General features: G+C 34.1%; 1 protein-coding gene across 6 annotated transcripts in view; it reads left to right on the forward strand.

Annotated features, from left to right (window-relative positions):
- The window catches only part of LOC143226078 (Kv channel-interacting protein 4-like), a 92,459-nt gene that overhangs the window by 50,265 nt on the left and 22,501 nt on the right, over window positions 1-19,693 (forward strand). For all 6 annotated transcript variants that reach the window (XM_076456543.1, XM_076456538.1, XM_076456540.1 and 3 more), the window contains one exon: window positions 19,048-19,172. In XM_076456543.1, the coding sequence (XP_076312658.1) occupies window positions 19,048-19,172 (125 nt within the window). The remainder of the gene's footprint in view (window positions 1-19,047; window positions 19,173-19,693) is intronic.

A 19,693-nucleotide genomic window follows, 5' to 3' on the forward strand; every position in this document is an offset into this window, starting at 1 on the left:
AAATTTGGATCCTATCAGATCATGGGGGACCCATTTTCCAAGTTTTGACACCTTTCCAAGCTGTTGCAGATGACGGTGAACTGTTGAATGTATTGAATTAAGCTTCTGTGTTAGTTCTTCAACTGTTACAGCACAGTATTCATCAAGTGCAGCCCGCAGTAAGTCATCACTAAACACAACAGGACGACCTGAACGTGGCACATCATTTAAGCTGTAGTCACTTGATCTGAACTTCTGAAACTATCTTTGACATTTTCTTTCATTGAGAGACTCTGCACCATAAGCACCTTGAATGTTTCTGCTACACTATTGCCTTTTTTAAACTCATAAAGCATTATATGTCTAATATGCTCCTCAGACACATTCATCTTCATAAGAGTTTATTTAATTAATGATTTGAAAAAGTGGAGTTGGATTAGTTTCTTTTAGTTGTCTAAACATTTTTATACACGTTCTGCTACATATTTTAATCATTAAAGCCATCTACAAAAACAAAAATGATAATATACTTTCTGTATTAAATTTCGGACCTTACTTATGGGATGACCTGATTTGTGTATCTAGCTTAGTCTTCTGAAAGATTAAACATCTTATTTCATAAGTTACTAAACTATATTTATCTAGCTTAGTCTTCTCATCAATTACTTTTCATGAATATCATTTTTAATCACATGTTCAAATCATTGTTTATATTTGTTTCTTCATACCTTGAAGTTACATCATTAATATACACTGTTGGCGAAAATCTTAAGGCCAATGAACATAAAGAAAAAAATATGCATTTTGCGTTGTTAGACTCAACAACTTATTTGAATAGAGCTTCGAAAAATGACGATAAGAAAAGGGAAAATAAAAATAAAAACTTTGTTAGCATTTCATAGGGAAAATGTGAACACTATGAAATTAGCCTAAATACCAGCTGGTCAAAAGTTTAAGACCATACCAAAAAGAAGTTCTTAATAGGGTAGGAAATGACCAACAAGAGGTCTCAGTACTGAGTTGCAGGGCCGTCATTGCGAATAACTTCAAACATTCGCTTTGGCATGGTCGATATAAGCGTTTGCAGAAGGCTGGCTGGAATGATATTCCAAGTGGTGAAGATAGTTTCACAAAGATCATGCACTGTTTGGAACTGACGTCCATTTCTATAAACTTCCCTTGCCATCCACCCCAAAACATTTTCAATGGGGTTCAGTTCGGGCGAACAAGTTGGATGGTCCAAAAGAATCACGTTATTTGCCATGAAAAAAGTCCTTTGTCCTACGGGTATTGTGGATTGCAACGTTATCCTGCTGAAAGATTCGGTCATTTCCACACAAACGAGGGCCTTCAGTCAATAAGGATGCTCTCTCCAACATGCCAATGTAGCCAGCCGCTGTTTGATGTCCCTGTATAACCTAAAGCTCCATTGTTCCATGGAAGAAGAAAGCACCCCAGATCATGAGGGAACCTCCTCCACTGTATTGTGTAGAAAATGTCTCCAGTGGGATATCCTTATCGTGCCAGTAACGTTTGAAGCCATCTGGACCATCCAGGTTAATTTCTTCCACTTTTCTACATCCCATGTTTGATGCTTCTCAGCAAAGTTTAACCAAGCTGTTTCGTGGTGTGGAAGGGGGCGTAGTCTTTGAAGACGTTTCCGGTTTTAAAGCCTTTCTCTCGTAGATGCCGTATTATTGTTCTTGAGCTGCATTCTGCGTCCGTAAGGGCCTTAATCTGGTTCGATGATCGGCTGATATCTTGTCGGACAACCCGTCGAATCCTCCGGCGAAATTTTCTTGGGCCGACCACTTGAAATTCTCGTTCCGTATCCCCCAGGGTCTTTTAAGAAATTTGCAACAGCAGTTTTACTAAGCCCAATCTCACCAGCGATGGTACGTTGAGAGAGATCTCGCTTTTGCAGCTCGACAATTCTGCCACGTTCAAAGTTTATCAACTTTTTAGCCTTTGCCATGTTTTTACCAAATGTAACACAGGAGATGTCAGTGGGAAATGTTGACAACTCTTGTACTTTAACACAAATCACTAAATTTCGTTACGTGTTCACCGATTAACGCTTCGTTTCAGTATGGTCTTAAACTTTTGACCAGCTAGTATTTAGGCTAATTTCATAGTGTTCACATTTTTCTTATTAAATACTAAAAAAAAAAAAATATTTTTAATTTTCCGTTTTCTTATTTTCATCATTCGAAGCTCTACTCAAATAAGTGGTTGAGTCTGACAACACAAAATGTATATTTGTTCTTTATGTTCTTTGGCCTTAATATTTTGGTCAGCAGTGTAAATAAGTAAAATCACATATTTAATAAGCATGATGAAACAGTTATGAACAAAACTTCAAGGTAAACTATTATTCTATTTACGAAAACAGTTTAGTTTATAAAAGACTGACTTACAGCTCAATATAACTATACATTTGGTATATACTTGTTCAAGCGTGCTTGAAGTCCTAATAAATGAAACATGAGGGACATTCTCCAAAGCTATAAAAGTTTTTGTTTGTTTTTATTTTAGAAACTGTACGAAACATATGATGCACTTGAAATCCGTAAATGAATTGAGTGTTCATCGTGAGCTGAACATTAGACCTTGACACTCACATTACTTCTTGTTAAAACAGACTTGTCTCACCATCCGTTACCTGTAATATATGTAAGTAGAGACTGTGAAGTATCTGCCAAAGATAAATAGATAGCTATTATCACGAATACCTAAACATTGGAGAATAGTTAAATGTTTGATCGTATGACTGCATAAATAAAACATTATGACTATTGGTTTCACTTTTGTTTCTTAGTCACATGACCACTATTTCAGAAAAACAAGTATTATGACGTCTCCACAAAATAGAGACGAACCAAAAATTGTATTTCCGTATCTTTCAAACTTCTTATAATAAAACAAAATAATATATATCTTTCAATTCACAGTTTATGAATCCATCATATTTACTGTCTGTCATTATATAATAAACTTTGAAAGCAAAACAAACTGTATGCCCACTCTACATGAATTCTGACAATGACGAACAGATTCTGCATGTCATTGAACTTAAGAATCAGTAAAACAAATTTATATATTCTTACATTTTACATGGGATCATAGAAATATAAATGTATATTCATAGAATTCTCAAATGTTGATGGTGAATAGGAAATTATTTTATACTTCTAATTTATTACTTTCTGGTTTTTGATCTAGAACTCACATATTGGTCGTTCATTATAATTTTACAAATATAACTCACAGATATATACATAGCTTAGCTCCTTGAAAGTGTAAATCTACACATGTAAAGAAATATCAGTATTGTCCATCTTACAACTTGGATGCTTAAAATCAGGGGTTCGATTCCCCTAGATGGACTCACCAAATAGCTCGATGTGACTTTGCTATAAGAAAACACACACTTACAACTTGGATTGTGTTCTTCAATTTTAATTGAGGGACAAAATCCTCTGATAAGTTGACAGCATAATAACCTTTGATATTTTCTTGTCTTTTATCCTAAGAAGCTTGAAAGACACGGAAACAGCATTTCTGGTTTGTCTGTCCATTTTGTAGAAACGAATACAATACCTGTTTTTTTTTTCAAGTTGTTTACACTTGAATAATGAACAAAAGTGAAACCACAGTATTTTAGAAGTCTTTACTTATATATATTACAGATAACAGATGGTGAGACAAATCAGTTTTAAGCTGTACGAAGAAGTAATGTGAGGGTCAAGGTCTAATGTTCAGCACTCTCTGAACAGTCAATTCATTTACGGATTTCAAATGCATGATATGTTTTGTGTGGTTTCTAAAATAAAAAAAAAACTTTTATAACTTTGGAGAATACCCTTATGTTTCATTTATGGGGACTATTAACATGCTTGAACAAATATATACCAAAGGTATAATTATACCGAGTTATAAGTTAGTATTTTGTAAACTAAGATGTTTTCGTAAATAGAATAATAGTTTATCTTGAATTTTTGTTCATAGCTGTTTCATCATATTTGGTAAATATGTGATTTTACTTACATATATTAATGATGTAACTTCAAGTTATGGGGAAAGAAATATAAACGATGATTTGAACATATGATTAAAAATTGATATTCATGAAAAGTAATTTATCAGAAGACTAAGCTAGATACATATAGTTTAGTAACTTATAAACTAAAATGTTTAATTTATGAGAAGACTAAGCTAGGTGCATGTGGTTTAGTAACTTATAAAGTAAGATGTTTTCGTAAATAATGTATTAGTTTATTATGAAGTTTTGTTTCAGCAGGTGTTTTACTAAGACTGAGATCTTAATTACATATACTAAAGTGTTTTTTTGTATAAGAAAATCACAGAACAGAGATTTGTACAAGTTTTAAGTGAAAAGATAAGTTATATATGGAAATGGTCGATAAACTAGATGTTCTAAGCCTATTAAGTGAAATATTGCATGACTAGTTTCCTTTGAATCATTTATTCATTGACATAGTGACACGTCTTTGGTATGATGTTTCATGTTAATTAGTTTAGTTTACATATGTGACAGCGAATTCAGTTACGGATTTCAAAAGTATGATATTTTTGTATAGTTTCTAAAATAAAGAAACTTTCATAACTTTGGAGGATGCTCCTTATGTTTCATTTATGGTGACAAATGTCATGCTAGAACAACTATCGAAAAGAGGTATTATTATGTTGGACTGTAAGTCAATGTTTTATAAATTAAGATATTTTCATAAATAATACATCAGTTTATCTTGAAGTTTTGTTTCAGCATGTGCGCTATACTTAAGTTTAAGATTTCACTTACATTTACTAAAGTCAATATATTAGTTCATGATGAGAAGTGTTTGTTTGTTTTTTGAAATTCGCACAAAGCTACTCGAGGGCTATCTGCGCTAGCCGTCCCTAATTTAGCAGTGTAAGACTAGAGGGAAGGCAGCTAGTCATCACTACCCACCGCCAACTCTTGGGGTACTCTTTTACCAGCGAATAGTGGGATTGACCGTCACATTATAACGCCCCCACGGCTGAAAGGGCGAGCATGTTTGGCGCGACGGGGATGCGAACCCGCGACCCTCAGATTACGACTCGCACGCCTTAACACGCTTGGCCATGCCGACGAGAAGTGAGTTTCATATAAGAAAGTTACAGACCACTGATTTTTATATAACTGATTATCTATCTATAAAGTGTAAATGAAAGATAATTCACGATACCATAACAATTTAAAATCCACGTGAAGAAGAGTCTGTTTTAAACAGTTGAAGAATAATCATTTGATTTATAACTAAAAGTTGTTTTTTTACCATTATAACTGTCAAGTATTTTTAGGTATCTCCCCAGTGATACAGCGGTATGTCTGCGGACTCATACCGCTAAAAACCGAGTTTCGATACCTGTAGTGAGCAGAGCACAGGTGGTCCATTGTGTATCTTTGTGCTTAATTCAAAACGACCAACCGACGACGACCAGCAGTGAAAAGTACGTTTAAACAGGAAAGTGTACATAAAGTCCGTGGAACTATACCCCCTATCTCCTCCCTCATATTGCGTGGCAACGCATACTGAGGCGACGGCATCCATCAGACAGTAAAGTAAATTCCTAACTATTACAGGTCAACAACAGCAGTGGTTTATATATTAACAGTTGTAGCATTTATTTTTAAATATGCTCTACAAACTCTAAGAAACGTCTTCTTATATTTTTCTCAAAGAAGGCTCTTTATAACGCAAACAAAATGAATAAAAATAAATTGCATTATATGCATAAAAGGAGAATAACTTTATTGTTTTTCACATCCTTTGTGAAATATCCTTCCATCAGGCACTCCAACAAAGTGTTTATATTCTTTGTTTGTTGTTCACAATTGCTGAGCCGCTAAGGAACAAGTTTGTTAGAACTCATGTGTATTGATCTGTATAACCCATATACTGAGATCTGTCACCGTAAACACATATGTTATTTAAAATATTACCGTATGAGAGAGATAGACAGACAGATTTTATGGATGGAAGGAGAGGCGTAAGGACTACTGTATTAACCTACAGACATAGTTGTTCAAAGAATAAGATATGCATCACTAGAAGGGTTATTAATAAGTAATAGCATTCAACAACAAAAAATAGTGCGTTCTACGCGTGTTGTTGTAGTAATTTATTAAAGAAGGTTTCTAAAACCCTAGAACTTCCAAGGTATCGTGACAAGTGAGCCTTTTTCTTAACTTACAGTCACGCAAGTAGCTTTTGTACCTAAGACAAATCAGCTAAATAATTCAAAATAATCGTCACAGGTTCCCACCGAACTGATATACTGTGAAAATGATCGTCAAGGATTTTGAAAGGATTTATAGCTTTTTTCTTTCTGTTGTTGTTTTAATAAATTATCAGTAACTTTCGGGTTAAGACACACTAACTGAATACATTACGGATAAAAATTAACTCATTAAACAGGCCCCACTTACCACTTTTACGGACTTACAACATTAAAATCCAAGTTTCGATTACCCACGGTAGGTGCAGCTGACAGCCCAATATGGCTTTGCTATAAAAACAGAAATAAATGAACACTTTAAATGACCCAACTAATTCAGTACTCTCATCTAATTAACAAAATACAGTGTCATAAAACAGAAATTAACAACGATAAGAATGTGTTGATTTGTAAGGTGAATGCCCTTGCTGCGAATGGCATTTTTGGCCGTAATCCCAATAATATCTTACGAGGTTCGGCCTGTTAGTCCTCAATCCGCATTACTACGACAACAATGCCAAATGATCTTCAAGATAAGAATAAAAGAAATACATTAAAATTAATAGGTTATATAATTTAAACAGTTAATTTATAGTGTTAATTAAACTAATATTAAGTCCAATATGGCTTTGCTCTTAAATGAGCAAATAAACAAAATCAATGAAATATTAAACATTTGTTAAACCAGTAGAAAATAAACTGTTGTAAGAAACCACGTGATACTGGAATCATTCGTTTATACACATTTAGCGACCTTCCAAAAGTATGTATCCTCGAGTTGAATCAGCAACAAGGAAAAAGTTTTAAAATACTAGCTGGTAAAAAAAAAAGATCAATTTCATTAATGAGTTATTTTATTCTTTATTAATAGGCTACGTTTCAATTGGGGAAATCTTTTGATCAAACAAGGTAACGTTTTTTGTTTTAATAACCTAACTGTGGTGGAAGAAATCATTACGACGAATTTAAAATATTTTCTTTATATCAGGTAAATACTGTCTAACAAGTAGTAAGTGAAATTCTGTAACAACCAAACCGGTAGAAGAGAGGTTCATTTAGATCTAAAATTACACTTATGGTATCATGCATATACTTTTAAGTCTGGTTGTGTAAAACTGATTTTTGGATTTAGTGTAGTTTAATTAAAACCAAGTTTATTTTAATTGTTCATACTTCTTATTAATGTTCACACGTTAATGAATTGAAACTACTGTTTTCTCTTCTTCTCCACTACTGTTATGTATTTTTGGTATAGAGTTGTGCTTATAAATTCGTGAAACTATTTCTGTCAGATTAGATTTCATTTAAAGTATTTAAAACAATTCAGATTCTACAAAGCATGAAATCATATTTTTTTGCCAAGATGTGCTTGGTGACTCAGCAGTAAGATCCATAACTCTTAACAATAAAGTTCAGAAACTGATCCATGCAGATACTTCATTAAACAGTTAGAGGCTTGATATGGCCTGGTTTGGGCACCACATGACTCATAATCTGTGAATCACAGGATCGAGACGTTATAAAGTCATAGTTAATCACTATTTGTTAGTAAGGAATAGCCCAAGAGGTGAGGAGGGTGAGGTTGGCTGACTTCCTGTCCTACAGTCTGTTACTTCCAAATTAGGAACGGCTAGTGCAGATAGTCCTCGAGTAGCTCGACATTCAAAACCAAAGAAACGAAAATTTGTGCTTAAACAAATAGTACTCTCGCGTTTTCCTTGATGAATTGATTTGCACTTTGTTTTGACAACCTAAAAAATGTTGCTATAGTTTCTTTGGTCTGAATACCCACTATCTATTCATAAAGTAATTGCCTACAGTACTAAATCACTTGCCTAAGACTCGTAATAGAAAGATTAAATCACTTCGGTAAGTTTAAGGCCAAGTTATGGGCCCATTAAAACTCATCCTTAAGCCTTCTTTTTGTTTCATTTTTTTTTTAAAGGAAAGTATAGTTTAGTCAAATTGAGATCTCAGTATTTTCTTTTTTCCGGATATAAAGAAGTTCTATTCTGTTATGCAAAAACGTTTTTGTAATAATTTTGCCATAAAATGATATATTTCCTGATAATATAGGTTCTAGTGACGTCTTGTGGGCCTGAGAGGTAAAAACTTTGCAAGAAGCATAACTGTATTTATGAACTATATAAAAGAACTGTTTATAGTTCAACCATAAAAAAAAAAGTCATGTTGAATGTGATCGAAAAGACGTCATAATGGCGACAAATTAAACATTTTTGGGTCTGCTTCAAAAACATTTATAACAGAAGATCGATACGAAATGTTCAGCCCTGTGGAAAAGTTACTGTCAAAATAAATTAGCAAAATAATCACATTTCCTACTACGGTCTTAAGGTACATCTGTTCTTACTATAAGTTCACATCTTTACTATTTAACATAACCAGAGATGTACTTTGAATTTCATGCAAAGATACACAAGGGCTATCCCCACTAACCATAGAGGGAATACAGTTAGTCATCACCACCCACCAACTACTGGGCTACTATTTTACGAACGAATAGTGGGATTGAAAGTCACATTATAAAGCCCCCACGGCTGAAAGGGCGGACATGTTTGGTGTGACGGGGATTCGAACCCGCGACCCTCGGATTACGAGTCGAGTGCCTTAACCACCTGACCATGCCGGGCCTCTATATAGCCGTAACAATGTTCGGTAAGATTCTTTAGAAATGGTATAATTTAAATCGAAATATGTACCTGATTTTTAAAAATATAATCGTATATGAATAGATAACCAAGCATATGTAGCAATAAAAAGATATTATTACTTCTGTGTAAAAAATAAAATAAAAACTGCTTCAAACCAACAAAATCAAGTATTTCTAGCTTCTTAAACACAATACATTTGTTGCTACAAATATTACAAAAACATTGTTAACAGAAGATTAAAAACATGAATCACATTCACCATTTGTTTGAAAAACAAGGTGTATTTTGTTTGTTAAAATTGATAAGAACCGGTTAATTAACTAATTAACCAGATATTCTCCTCACATTTGAAACAATTAAATAAAAATTAAAACAAAATTTGGATCATTAATCATTTAAAAATGAAAACGTATAAGTTTGAGAAAACTAAGTCTCTTTTTCTACTAAGCATTTGTGCTTTTTTTCTAGTATAGTGGAAATAATAAAAGATACGATAACTAATAAGCCACAGTTTATATTGTAAAAAGTGGCACACGTAGAAAAGATTCGTTGTATTCAAACATACAATGTTCAGTTAGCGGTTAATTAATCTACAATAATGGAAGACTATTGTAGTAGGCCACCCTTTCTGTTACAAATCTTTCTAAATTTTCTGAGAGAGAAATGACTCGGCCTTTAGAGTGACGGACTGTGTATTGGAAAGTTCGATTCTCAGTATACCACTGAACACGTTTCACACTTTTAGTTAGGGGAACGCTATAAATGTGACAGTCAGTTTCGCTATTCACTTAAGAACAGCTAATAATTAGATGATGAGTGCTGCCCTCTACCTGATCGACATCTCTATGTTAACCCTCCAGTGATTGACCAGTAAATTAAAAGACTTATGTTGCTAAAAACCGGGTTTTGATACCCAAAATTAGGATGTTAATTAAATTACATGTACTGCTGGAATTAAAACTACATAAGAAAATATTACACACGATGCCCACCAGTAACACAGCGGTATTTCTGCGGACTTATAACGCTAGGATTCAGGTTTCGATACCTGTGGAGGGCAGAGTACAGATAGACCATTGTGCAGCTTTGTGCCTAACTTCAAACAAAATATGTTACACACAATAGTTGCGCAAAAAAAACAACTTGTATTTGAAATTTCGTATTAAACATTTCTTAATGTGAAATAACAGTAATCAGGAAACGATTCCACTCACTAGGAATATTTTTAAAAACAGGTGTTAATACATACGCGGTATTTTTCTAACTTCTACTGCAACTGCGTAAAACTTTACTATATCAATACTCACATATTGAAATGTTCAATATAAAAGTACACAATTTGCTACCTTTCCATTTGTTTACATTTTATCTATCTATCACATTGCATTTCTCTGTCCATCTACCTAAATCCATTTATTTTTGTCTTTCTATTTCTTTTAAGAATAAGAATAGGAAGCATAAGCTATAAATGGTGCACGAAATTTTTGACGAAGGAACTCGAGAAGCTCGTGAAATTATTGATCAGTGTGAAAAGAAACAGGTGGATCAGAGATTGCAATTTGATCCTAAATAAAGTAGTTTATTTCGTATGATACGTGTATCTTCTATATTTAGTGTTGAATTACTGGTTAACCTTCTACACTCACCACATACCAACTAGCGCAAAACCCAAGATAATTGGTTGAAAAAGAATAACAAGGCGTAAAAAAATATTGTACTTTAAGCTCAAGAACCGTTGTGACTTTTTTGTCGTTCCAAACAGGTTAGTGTTTAAACCATACAAGTCTATGGTCAAAAGTAAAAGAAACATGCTTTATTAATATTTATGAAGTTTTTAACCCACCATTTGGTAGCCTAGATTAATTCAGCTGTGTGAATAATGTTAAGATATTGTACACAATTTATTACTCAGTGGACCAATTCTCTAATGGTGATAGTATACATTTATTTTTCTTTTCATGAAGGTAAAACCACTAGAAACCAGGTTTCAATAGCCGTGGTGGGCAGAGCACAGATAGCCCACTGTGTAGCTTTGTGATTAATTCCAAACAAACAAACATAAAGGTAAAATTGATACTATAATCTGTGAATAAGTAAAATTGTAATTCATAATACAAGCCACAGCGGAACGAAGGATTTATTAGGTCTCAACGTCATAGATTATATTTTGAGTTGTGCTTTTGGTGAAAAAAAAAAAGTATTTAATATCATTATACTGTATTAAGTTTCTATCAGAAAAACTTCGAATCGTTCAATAACTTTGTTTCTAAATAGTAAGACCTTCCCTTGAAACCTAATTGTAGCTCAATTTAAAAGTACTTGATAGCAGATATTTAAGACATTCATTGATAGGTTTATTTTTTTAAAAAAAAAAGAAGTAACTTTTGTTTCCAAATGTTTCAATTTTACTTTCTTTAGAGAAGAATGGATAAAAACTGTTTCCTTTTTTTCTCTCTTATTTACTTCAAAATAGCGAAAAGTAAAACGTTCTTAACGAAGCACACACTCAAACACGTGACTATTCAGTTTTGAATTAGCTTATGCGTTATCTTAAGTAAGAAGATAGCAAAACATTCATGACTGAAACATTTAAAGGTCACATGGTGTACGTCTCTGGTAGATTGTTAAAGCAGATTATTGATGACGAAAGGTAGCTTGGTGGACAGTAACGGCCTATCGTTGAGACACAAATATACAGGACGATGTTTCGAACGTCTTCCTGAAGACGAAAGGCGGAACACTTTCAAAACTTCGTCCTGTATAACTTGTTTCTACAACAGATAGTTGCTATCCATTAAACTAAACTCTGGGATATTTAAGTCAGGTGTTATTGTGTTAGTTAGTATATCTATCATACAAAGAATATTTAAATCGCGTATTACTGTATTAATAATTTATCATACAAGGAATACTTAAGTTAGTTATTATTGTGTTAGTTAATAGATCTACCATTCAAGAAATATGTAAATCATGAATAACTGTATAAACCAGTAGAGTTATCAAAATATTGGATTAATTTTCATGGTTAACGTCTCTCGGTAGTACAGCGGTAAGTCTACGAATTTACAACACTAAAATCAGCGGTTCGATTCCCTGCGTAGATTCGGTAAATAACCCGATGTGGCTTTGCTTAAAGAAAAACACTGGCATGCTTCATGACTAAACAATAATTAATAACACTAAAAAATTTGGGTAAAAATGATAAAGAAGCATAAAACATAATAATTACTGTTAGTGGGAAAAAACTAATTAAATAAATTTCTTAAGCGTGGTACCCGTGATTTTCATTTGATATAATTGTATATCATTTAAGAGTGTTAAAATTCAGTCCTGATGCACATGCTCCAAACATTTTATAACAAGAAATGAAAATATTCTCTCTTAGCGCGGCATGGCCAGGTTGTTAATGTAGTCGTCTCGTAATTTGAGGGTCATGGTTTGGAATCCCCGTCACACCGAACCTGCCCGCCCTTTCAGTCGTGGGGGCATTATAATGTGATGGTAAATCCCATTATTCGTTGGTAAAAGAATAGCCCAAGAGTTGGCGGTGGGTGGTGATGACTAGCTGCCTTCTCTCTAGTCTTACATTGCTAAATTAGGGACGGCTAGCGCAGATAGCCCTCGAGTAGCTTTGGGCGAAATTCAAAAAACAAACAAACAATCTTCTCTCTTTTGAAGGGCTCCCCAGTGACTCAGCGGTATGCCTGCGGACTTCCATCGCTACTTGATACCCGTAGTGGGCAGAGCACAGATGGCCCATTGTGTAGCTTTGTGCTTAATTTAAAAACAAAAAAAAATCTTTTGAAAAGGTTGCTGTCCTTTCTCTGGTCATTTTTATTTATTGCCAATTCTTCTGCACTTATTTACAAGAGATGAAACTGGCGGTATAAATGAAATTATACATGTTTTAATAAAATTTGAAGGCATGTTTGTACCAGTAATAAGTAAAGTTTTACTTTAATTTTGTTATGATATAATATGAAAGTAAATATATTGGTAGGATTTAACATATTTTTATCCCTCTCCCAATCCCCACAACATGTTTCAATCAATTTTCGTTTGACATGTCAATTTTATGACCTGTTGTGATATTAGCATTTACATTTGACTTCTAGTACTGAAAGTCGAATTCAACGATTCTTTGGTAAAACTCGATGTATACACCGAAGTGGGCCGAATAAGACCCTTTGGTTTAACGTGGTAGATGATGATTCGAATTTTCATACTTTCTACTTTGTCACCGTTAAATATATATATGTTTATTCTCCTCGCATTTTGTGTCCAAGGATCCATTATTAGAATGGTATTCATATCCTGCTTTTCGATTACACGAGTTGACGGCGGGTGGTAATTGTACAGCTATCTTTCCGTTACTTTGTCATTTCCAAATTACAGAAAGCGAGCGCAGGTAGTCGTAAATTAGCTTCGCGCGAAACCCTACAATAAATAATAAATGCACCAACTTTGTTTGGGCTACGTTACAGACAACTTGTAAAATGTACTCAACTTTTTTGCACCGTGGTTTGTATGGTGTATGAACATAAGATAAACAATTTATTATGGAAATTAATAAACAGATAAAACGAACAGTAAATATTTGATCAAAAACTGGTACTCTTTGATTTTCTTATATATTTGGCTTTAATATTAAAATAATTTTTGTGTAAACTACAAAAATATAATAATACTGCAAAGGATCTTCACCAAAAGTGGTATGGAGGTCCATTAGGTCCATGCAGGGTACATAATAATTTCCTGTTATACGACTTTTATTGGCGTTTTTGCATTTTTCACCAGTACTTCGCCCTCTGTTGATGGACCTTCACGAAATTTGACATAAAAATTTGTCGAGTATATGCAGAGAAATATACAAGCATGTGGTTTCACGTTGTGTTCTGTATTTTTTTAGTGTGAGTTTTTCATTGTTACATATAAGAAAGAAACTTTATGTCTCACTGAACTTTCATTTATTGTATATTTATACAACTTCCATCCAGAGAACAAGTGCTGTAGCTAGTATATTATAAACTGGGCGTTATTTGAAAGAAAACTGTATATTACACCTTGTAAATGTGTAGGAAACTCACAATCGATACAGTTAACCAACCACCAACGTGACATTGTTCCCTCGAAAACACTAAAGAACAATAATTTAAAATGGACCAATAGCTCGAGCTGCAATATATTTCAACTATGAAAAATAAACACTAAACGATTTTTGCAGTCAACTCGAGCTATTATTCATAAGTAACGATGTCCAGGATATCAATCTCCGATTATGCCAGTGTAAAAGTGGTGAAAGCAAGGAGCTTGAAATTAGTTTACTGTATTTACACTATCCTACTAAATGTCACGAGACACTGAGTTACGAGTCAAACATATCTTTATTCCAAGAAATTAAAAATGTGTTAGCCTGCCTTTGGCCTTAATGATTGCTTTAATGCGTCGTGATGGTACTGTGTTCTACTCTTCCTCTAAAGCGTTAGGAAAAGGGCGGTCTCAGCCTTTTCCTAATTCTGTGTTCCAGTTCACACCACGAGAACCACCCCAGACCTTGATACCGCCACCTCCAAACTTCGCTACTGGCACAACACCCTCAAGTAATAAGTGTTCTCTTGGTATTCTTCATACTCTGCCACGTTCATAAGAGTGGAAGAGCGTGAAGCGTGACTCGTCGTTCCACAGGACTGATTTCCATTGATCCATGGTCCAGGTTCGGTATGTGTTGCTCCATGCCAATCTACAGTGCGCATTTGTTTTTGTTATCGACAGCTTGTGAATTGCAGTCCTTCAATGAAAATTCATAGGATCCAGCTCTCGACGTGTCGTGAAACACTAATAGTATTGCATGTGGCTGATTGCATCTCTAAACAGATTCTCTAGAGTCTAACGGCGAGTTGGGGTAACCAGCCTTTTCAAGGATCGTCGGCTCCTGTCAGTCAATATTTTTTGGGAATGTTTAATTGTTCTGCTGTAGCAGATTTTTCCCAGATGACATCCAACTGACCTGGCGAAACTCCACCAGCTCTTTCCTTAGACTCATCATTCGACATACAAATGCAAATTGAGTTCTGAACGCCCCAATAATAACATTTATAGGTCAAGTTGTTTATATATTTTTCGCCACATCCATTCTCCTACAATCAGAGGTGTGTCCTATAACTTTTGGTATGACAATATACGTTTTTGTGCGCTAGCGATACATCGCTTATACCTGATTCGATTTTATTACTTATCAGTATCTCTACCAGCCTATCCTCAAATCGTATTTCTTTCAGGCGCGTTTATAGAGTAAATGAATCTATAAGATCTAGAGCGTGGCTAACTGTATCAATCAAAAAGGTTTGCTTTCCTGAGTCCAAAACAGTAATTAGATCCCAAATCGGTCAACAGATGACCAAGCTATGAGCTAAAATTTCATACATGAAAAAAAGCAAACAAACTCATTGTCGTCCTATAAACCGCTAAACGGAGACTAAAAATACCCTCATAAGTACGATAAGCGTCATAAATCTCAAACGTAAAAAATTAATCATTTATTGAAACGAATATGTCAATCTGTTGATAGTAAAAACCCTTAGGTTTCAACATAAGTAAACATCCAAACACCGAGTTAACCATTAGGACCTCTCGCACATACAAGTAACAACAAAAACGATAGCATAAATGCGGAATACGACCCAATTATAATTAGCGTGTCAAATTGTAGATCGAACGGTCCAGGGTTCGAGCCACGATGTCACTGAACATGCTCTGCAAACCAATCCTGTTGTTTTTTCAAAGCTGAACAAATCATTGTAGATTGCAATTTATTTGTTGATGTTCGTATCAATTAAATATAATCACATATTTTGCTGCAATCAGTAAATATATTATTGATTTTGCGAAATCTGCTTTAAAAACTATTAAGTTTTGACCGTAATTTTCCTACAAAAGCATGTAGTACACTATATTTGCACATCTCTTAGGGTATCTAGAGATTAGCCTTCTGAAAAAGGCAAATTTTCATACTGCGTTATTTCTTTATCAGCTCAAACTGCCCTTTAGTTAGTGACAAAATATGTGCAAAAAATAATACCCCGAATATAAATGTGTATAACTTGATGAAAACCAAAAGTTTCCAAACATCGTCCTCCACACGTGTTTTTACAACAGACATTTGGCATCCATTCCAGATTACTTGCCATAAATATTCTGCCTAAACAATCTATCAAAAAATAACTTGATAACATTAAATATATATATATAAATTATACCCGGCTTATCTCTATCTTTCGATTTGTTAAACAGTGATCAATTACATCAAAATAGTACCTCAAACAATAACTTGTATTGTGCTAAAGAAAAGAATTTGAGAAATTTCAGTTATTAATTTTAGTAATTCTATGTCGACCACGTTAAACTACTTGTTAGCAACAAACGTGCTTTTCAAGTTTAAAATATGCTTTACCGTAGTGGAGTTACATTAATATTTGTAAGAGTGGAGTCAGATTTCAGCCGTTACTCAGAACATTGATGAAGGACTAGCAAGAACTAACAAGGATTTGTTTGATTGCTTGCACCTGAAACCATAATAAATGAATTTCAGTGTAGCAATCGCAATATTTTGTGTAATGCGGATATACGAAAAGCATATGTAAAAGTTAAACCTTAAATAATTTTGCACATGCCCAGTATGGAAATGTTATTCGTGCGTAATGTAGTTTTAAAATATTTTGTAAAAATAACCCTTTCTAGTAAAATCAAACTGTTTATTAACTGCTTTTAAAGTAGTCTTTTCTTCGATCTTTTCTGTATCTTTCATCTCGGTTAGAGTCATCTAAGAATTCTCAAAATTAAATTTCTGTCGTAGTTAGTTAAATTTGCGTGTATGATGATTCTACTTCCAGTACTTGACCGACAGTTGTAATTTATTTTTCTCATTTCATTCCACCGCCATAAACTTGTTTACTGTAGTGTTGAGGCGATGCCTGCGTGCACGAGAGTAACGACCTTACGTTATAACACATTTGTAGAGGAAATCATAGAGAATAATTTGATCTTAGCCCATGATCCTTACCGATACATCAAAAACTTTGTGCAAGAAGTCCATAAATATAGTGGAAAAGGTGTACAGCATACACTGGTAGTGTCATAGAAATGAAATAGAAACTCCATAACCTGAGCGCTTTCGAAAGGTGGACCCTTCTTCTTCAGGGGCAAACTAGAAGTATCATATATACTATTAGGTTAAAGTTAATTATTACATAAAACAAAGGCCTGGCATGGCCAAGCGCGTAAGGCGTGCGACTCATAATCCGAGGGTCGCGGGTTCGCGCCCGCGTCGCGCTAAACATGCTCGCCCTCCCAGCCGTGGGGGTGTATAATGTTACGGTCAATCCCACTATTCGTTGGTAAAAGAGTAGCCCAAGAGTTGGCGGTGGGTGGTGATGACTAGCTGCCTTCCCTCTTGTCTTACACTGCTAAATTAGGGACGGCTAGCACAGATAGCCCTCAAGTAACTTTGTGCGAAATTCCAAAACAAACAAAGCATAAAACAAGCATTATGAACAAAGTAAAAAACAACCTTACCAATGTCTTATGAAGACAATGTTTGTCACAGAGAATCAGTACGTCTGTAACTCAGCGTAAAAGTAGTACTTAAAGCTAATAACTAGCGTTTGTACAATAAGTAAAGTATACGCTATTATTTATTTGAAGTTATTAGTTGGGTACGTTTAATATATTGACACTTTTTGTATCTTAATATTACAGTATTGTTACAGAGATTATGTTGCATTGTAAATGTAATGCTTGTATTAAAGACTAAGCCGAATCTCCTATGCTGGTCGAACCTCATGAGATATTATTAGGCTTACTACCTCATTGACAGCGAGAGTGAGTATCTAAGTGATAAACCAATGCATTATAATCAGGGCGGCATATAAAGGTAGTTAGGGCGTTCGACTCGTAATCTGAGGGTCATGTGTTCGAAACCCCTTCACACCAAACATGCTCACCCTTTCAGTCTTGGGGCGTTATATGTACGGTCAATCCCACTATTCGTTGGTAAAAGAGTTGGTGGTAGGTGATGACTGCCTTCCCATCTAGTCTTACACTGCTAAATTAGGGACGGCTAGAGCACATAGCTCTCGTGTAGCTTTGTGCAAAAAAAAACAAACAAACAAGTATTACAGTTTTAACGACTGAGAACTTAAATGCAGTATATTCAATCAGCCATGTTTGTTACCAGCTTGTTTTATTTTTGATCGAAGTAAAATGCCTCTTGTGATCGGAAGTTTTTGATTATTGAAGCTAAACTCAGTCACTTACGTCTTACCAATTCTCATTATTTTGATAACAGGGGAACGAAATTTAGATTTATTTTATTAAAGGAACTGTTTTCCTCCTCACTGTTCCTCCTCAATTCGAGTACAGAATAAATACTTGCTAATAACTTTAACGTTTTTGTAATTATAATTTTACCATATTTCGAACAAAATGTTATAAATAACTAGAGACGAGCAGGCTAAACATATACAACCTACGCAAGCATAAAGGAAGCCAGATAGAAATAAAAAGTTACAGCAAACGTCAAACTGACTCACTCTGCCGTTGAAACAGTAAAATTATCTGTTAACTTAAACTTGGCCAAGGTTAACTTGAAGTGTGTTATTAATGAATTTAATCATAATTGATTAAAGTGCCTGAATGCTGTAAATAAGTTATTAACAGAAATTATTAACAATTTTTTATCGTGATGGTTTACGTTACCTTCTTGGTTGCTTCACCGCCGATTCAGTAATGAAGTAGGTGGCGCGGCTAATTCTAAAAGCCTTGCAATTAATTGTTCATAAAATATTCTTTGATCTGAGAAAGAAAAATGACTAAATCGAATACGTATATTATATACGTATATTAAAGTAAAAGGAAAAATACATTAATATAATGATAATGCCAAGTGTATACTATTGTGATACAATTATTTCTACTCGTAAATTTTTATCTGAGGTATTATTTCTTGACAATAATGAAAGTTTATTTAAAAGTTTAATTTCCGTAATTTGTCTGGCTCTTAGTTGTTCAACCACAAAATAAATTAACAGTTACTATTTTTCATTTGATATATTTAGATTCCAAACGTGTTTTTCAGAAAACCCAACAGAGGATTTAGAGACGACAGTTGTGCGCTGTAAACCTGACGGGATCGAAACTCTCTGTCGAACGACAAAGTTCAGTAAAAAAGAGTTAAAATTCATGTATCAAGGATTTAAACAGGTTAGTAGTTGGTGCAAGAATGATTTTTATTCTTTAAAAAAAAAACGAAAAGCATTAAACGGAAAAATATCATTTAAGAACTAAACTAATTCACATAGAATACTTTATTCCTTTATTCTACCATAAACGTAAGAGAACCATAAGAAACATTTTGTTTCACTAGAAAATATAAAGTATTCACGTGAAACAGTTGACTTTACCAAAAATCAAGGTAAAATATTTCTACAGAACTGTTCACTTGTTGGCTTGTAATAAAATACAAAGCTACACAATGGATTATCTGTACTATGTCCATCAAGGGTATCGCAACTTGGTTCCTAGGGTTGTAAATCTGTCGGAACGCATTTTTACCAAAAACACAAAAGGTGCAAATAAATAAGTTTATTTTATTATATATATCTTACAGAAAATTAATACTGATAACGTTAAGTAAACAAAATCAAAAGGAAGGACTGCGTTAAAAACAGCAAATCCAAACCTTTGACTAATTATATTAGTTTGTTATAACCTAACAACAAGCC

Source organism: Tachypleus tridentatus, chromosome 9 (genome assembly GCF_004210375.1).
Source record: "Tachypleus tridentatus isolate NWPU-2018 chromosome 9, ASM421037v1, whole genome shotgun sequence".
NCBI lineage: Eukaryota > Metazoa > Arthropoda > Merostomata > Xiphosura > Limulidae > Tachypleus > Tachypleus tridentatus.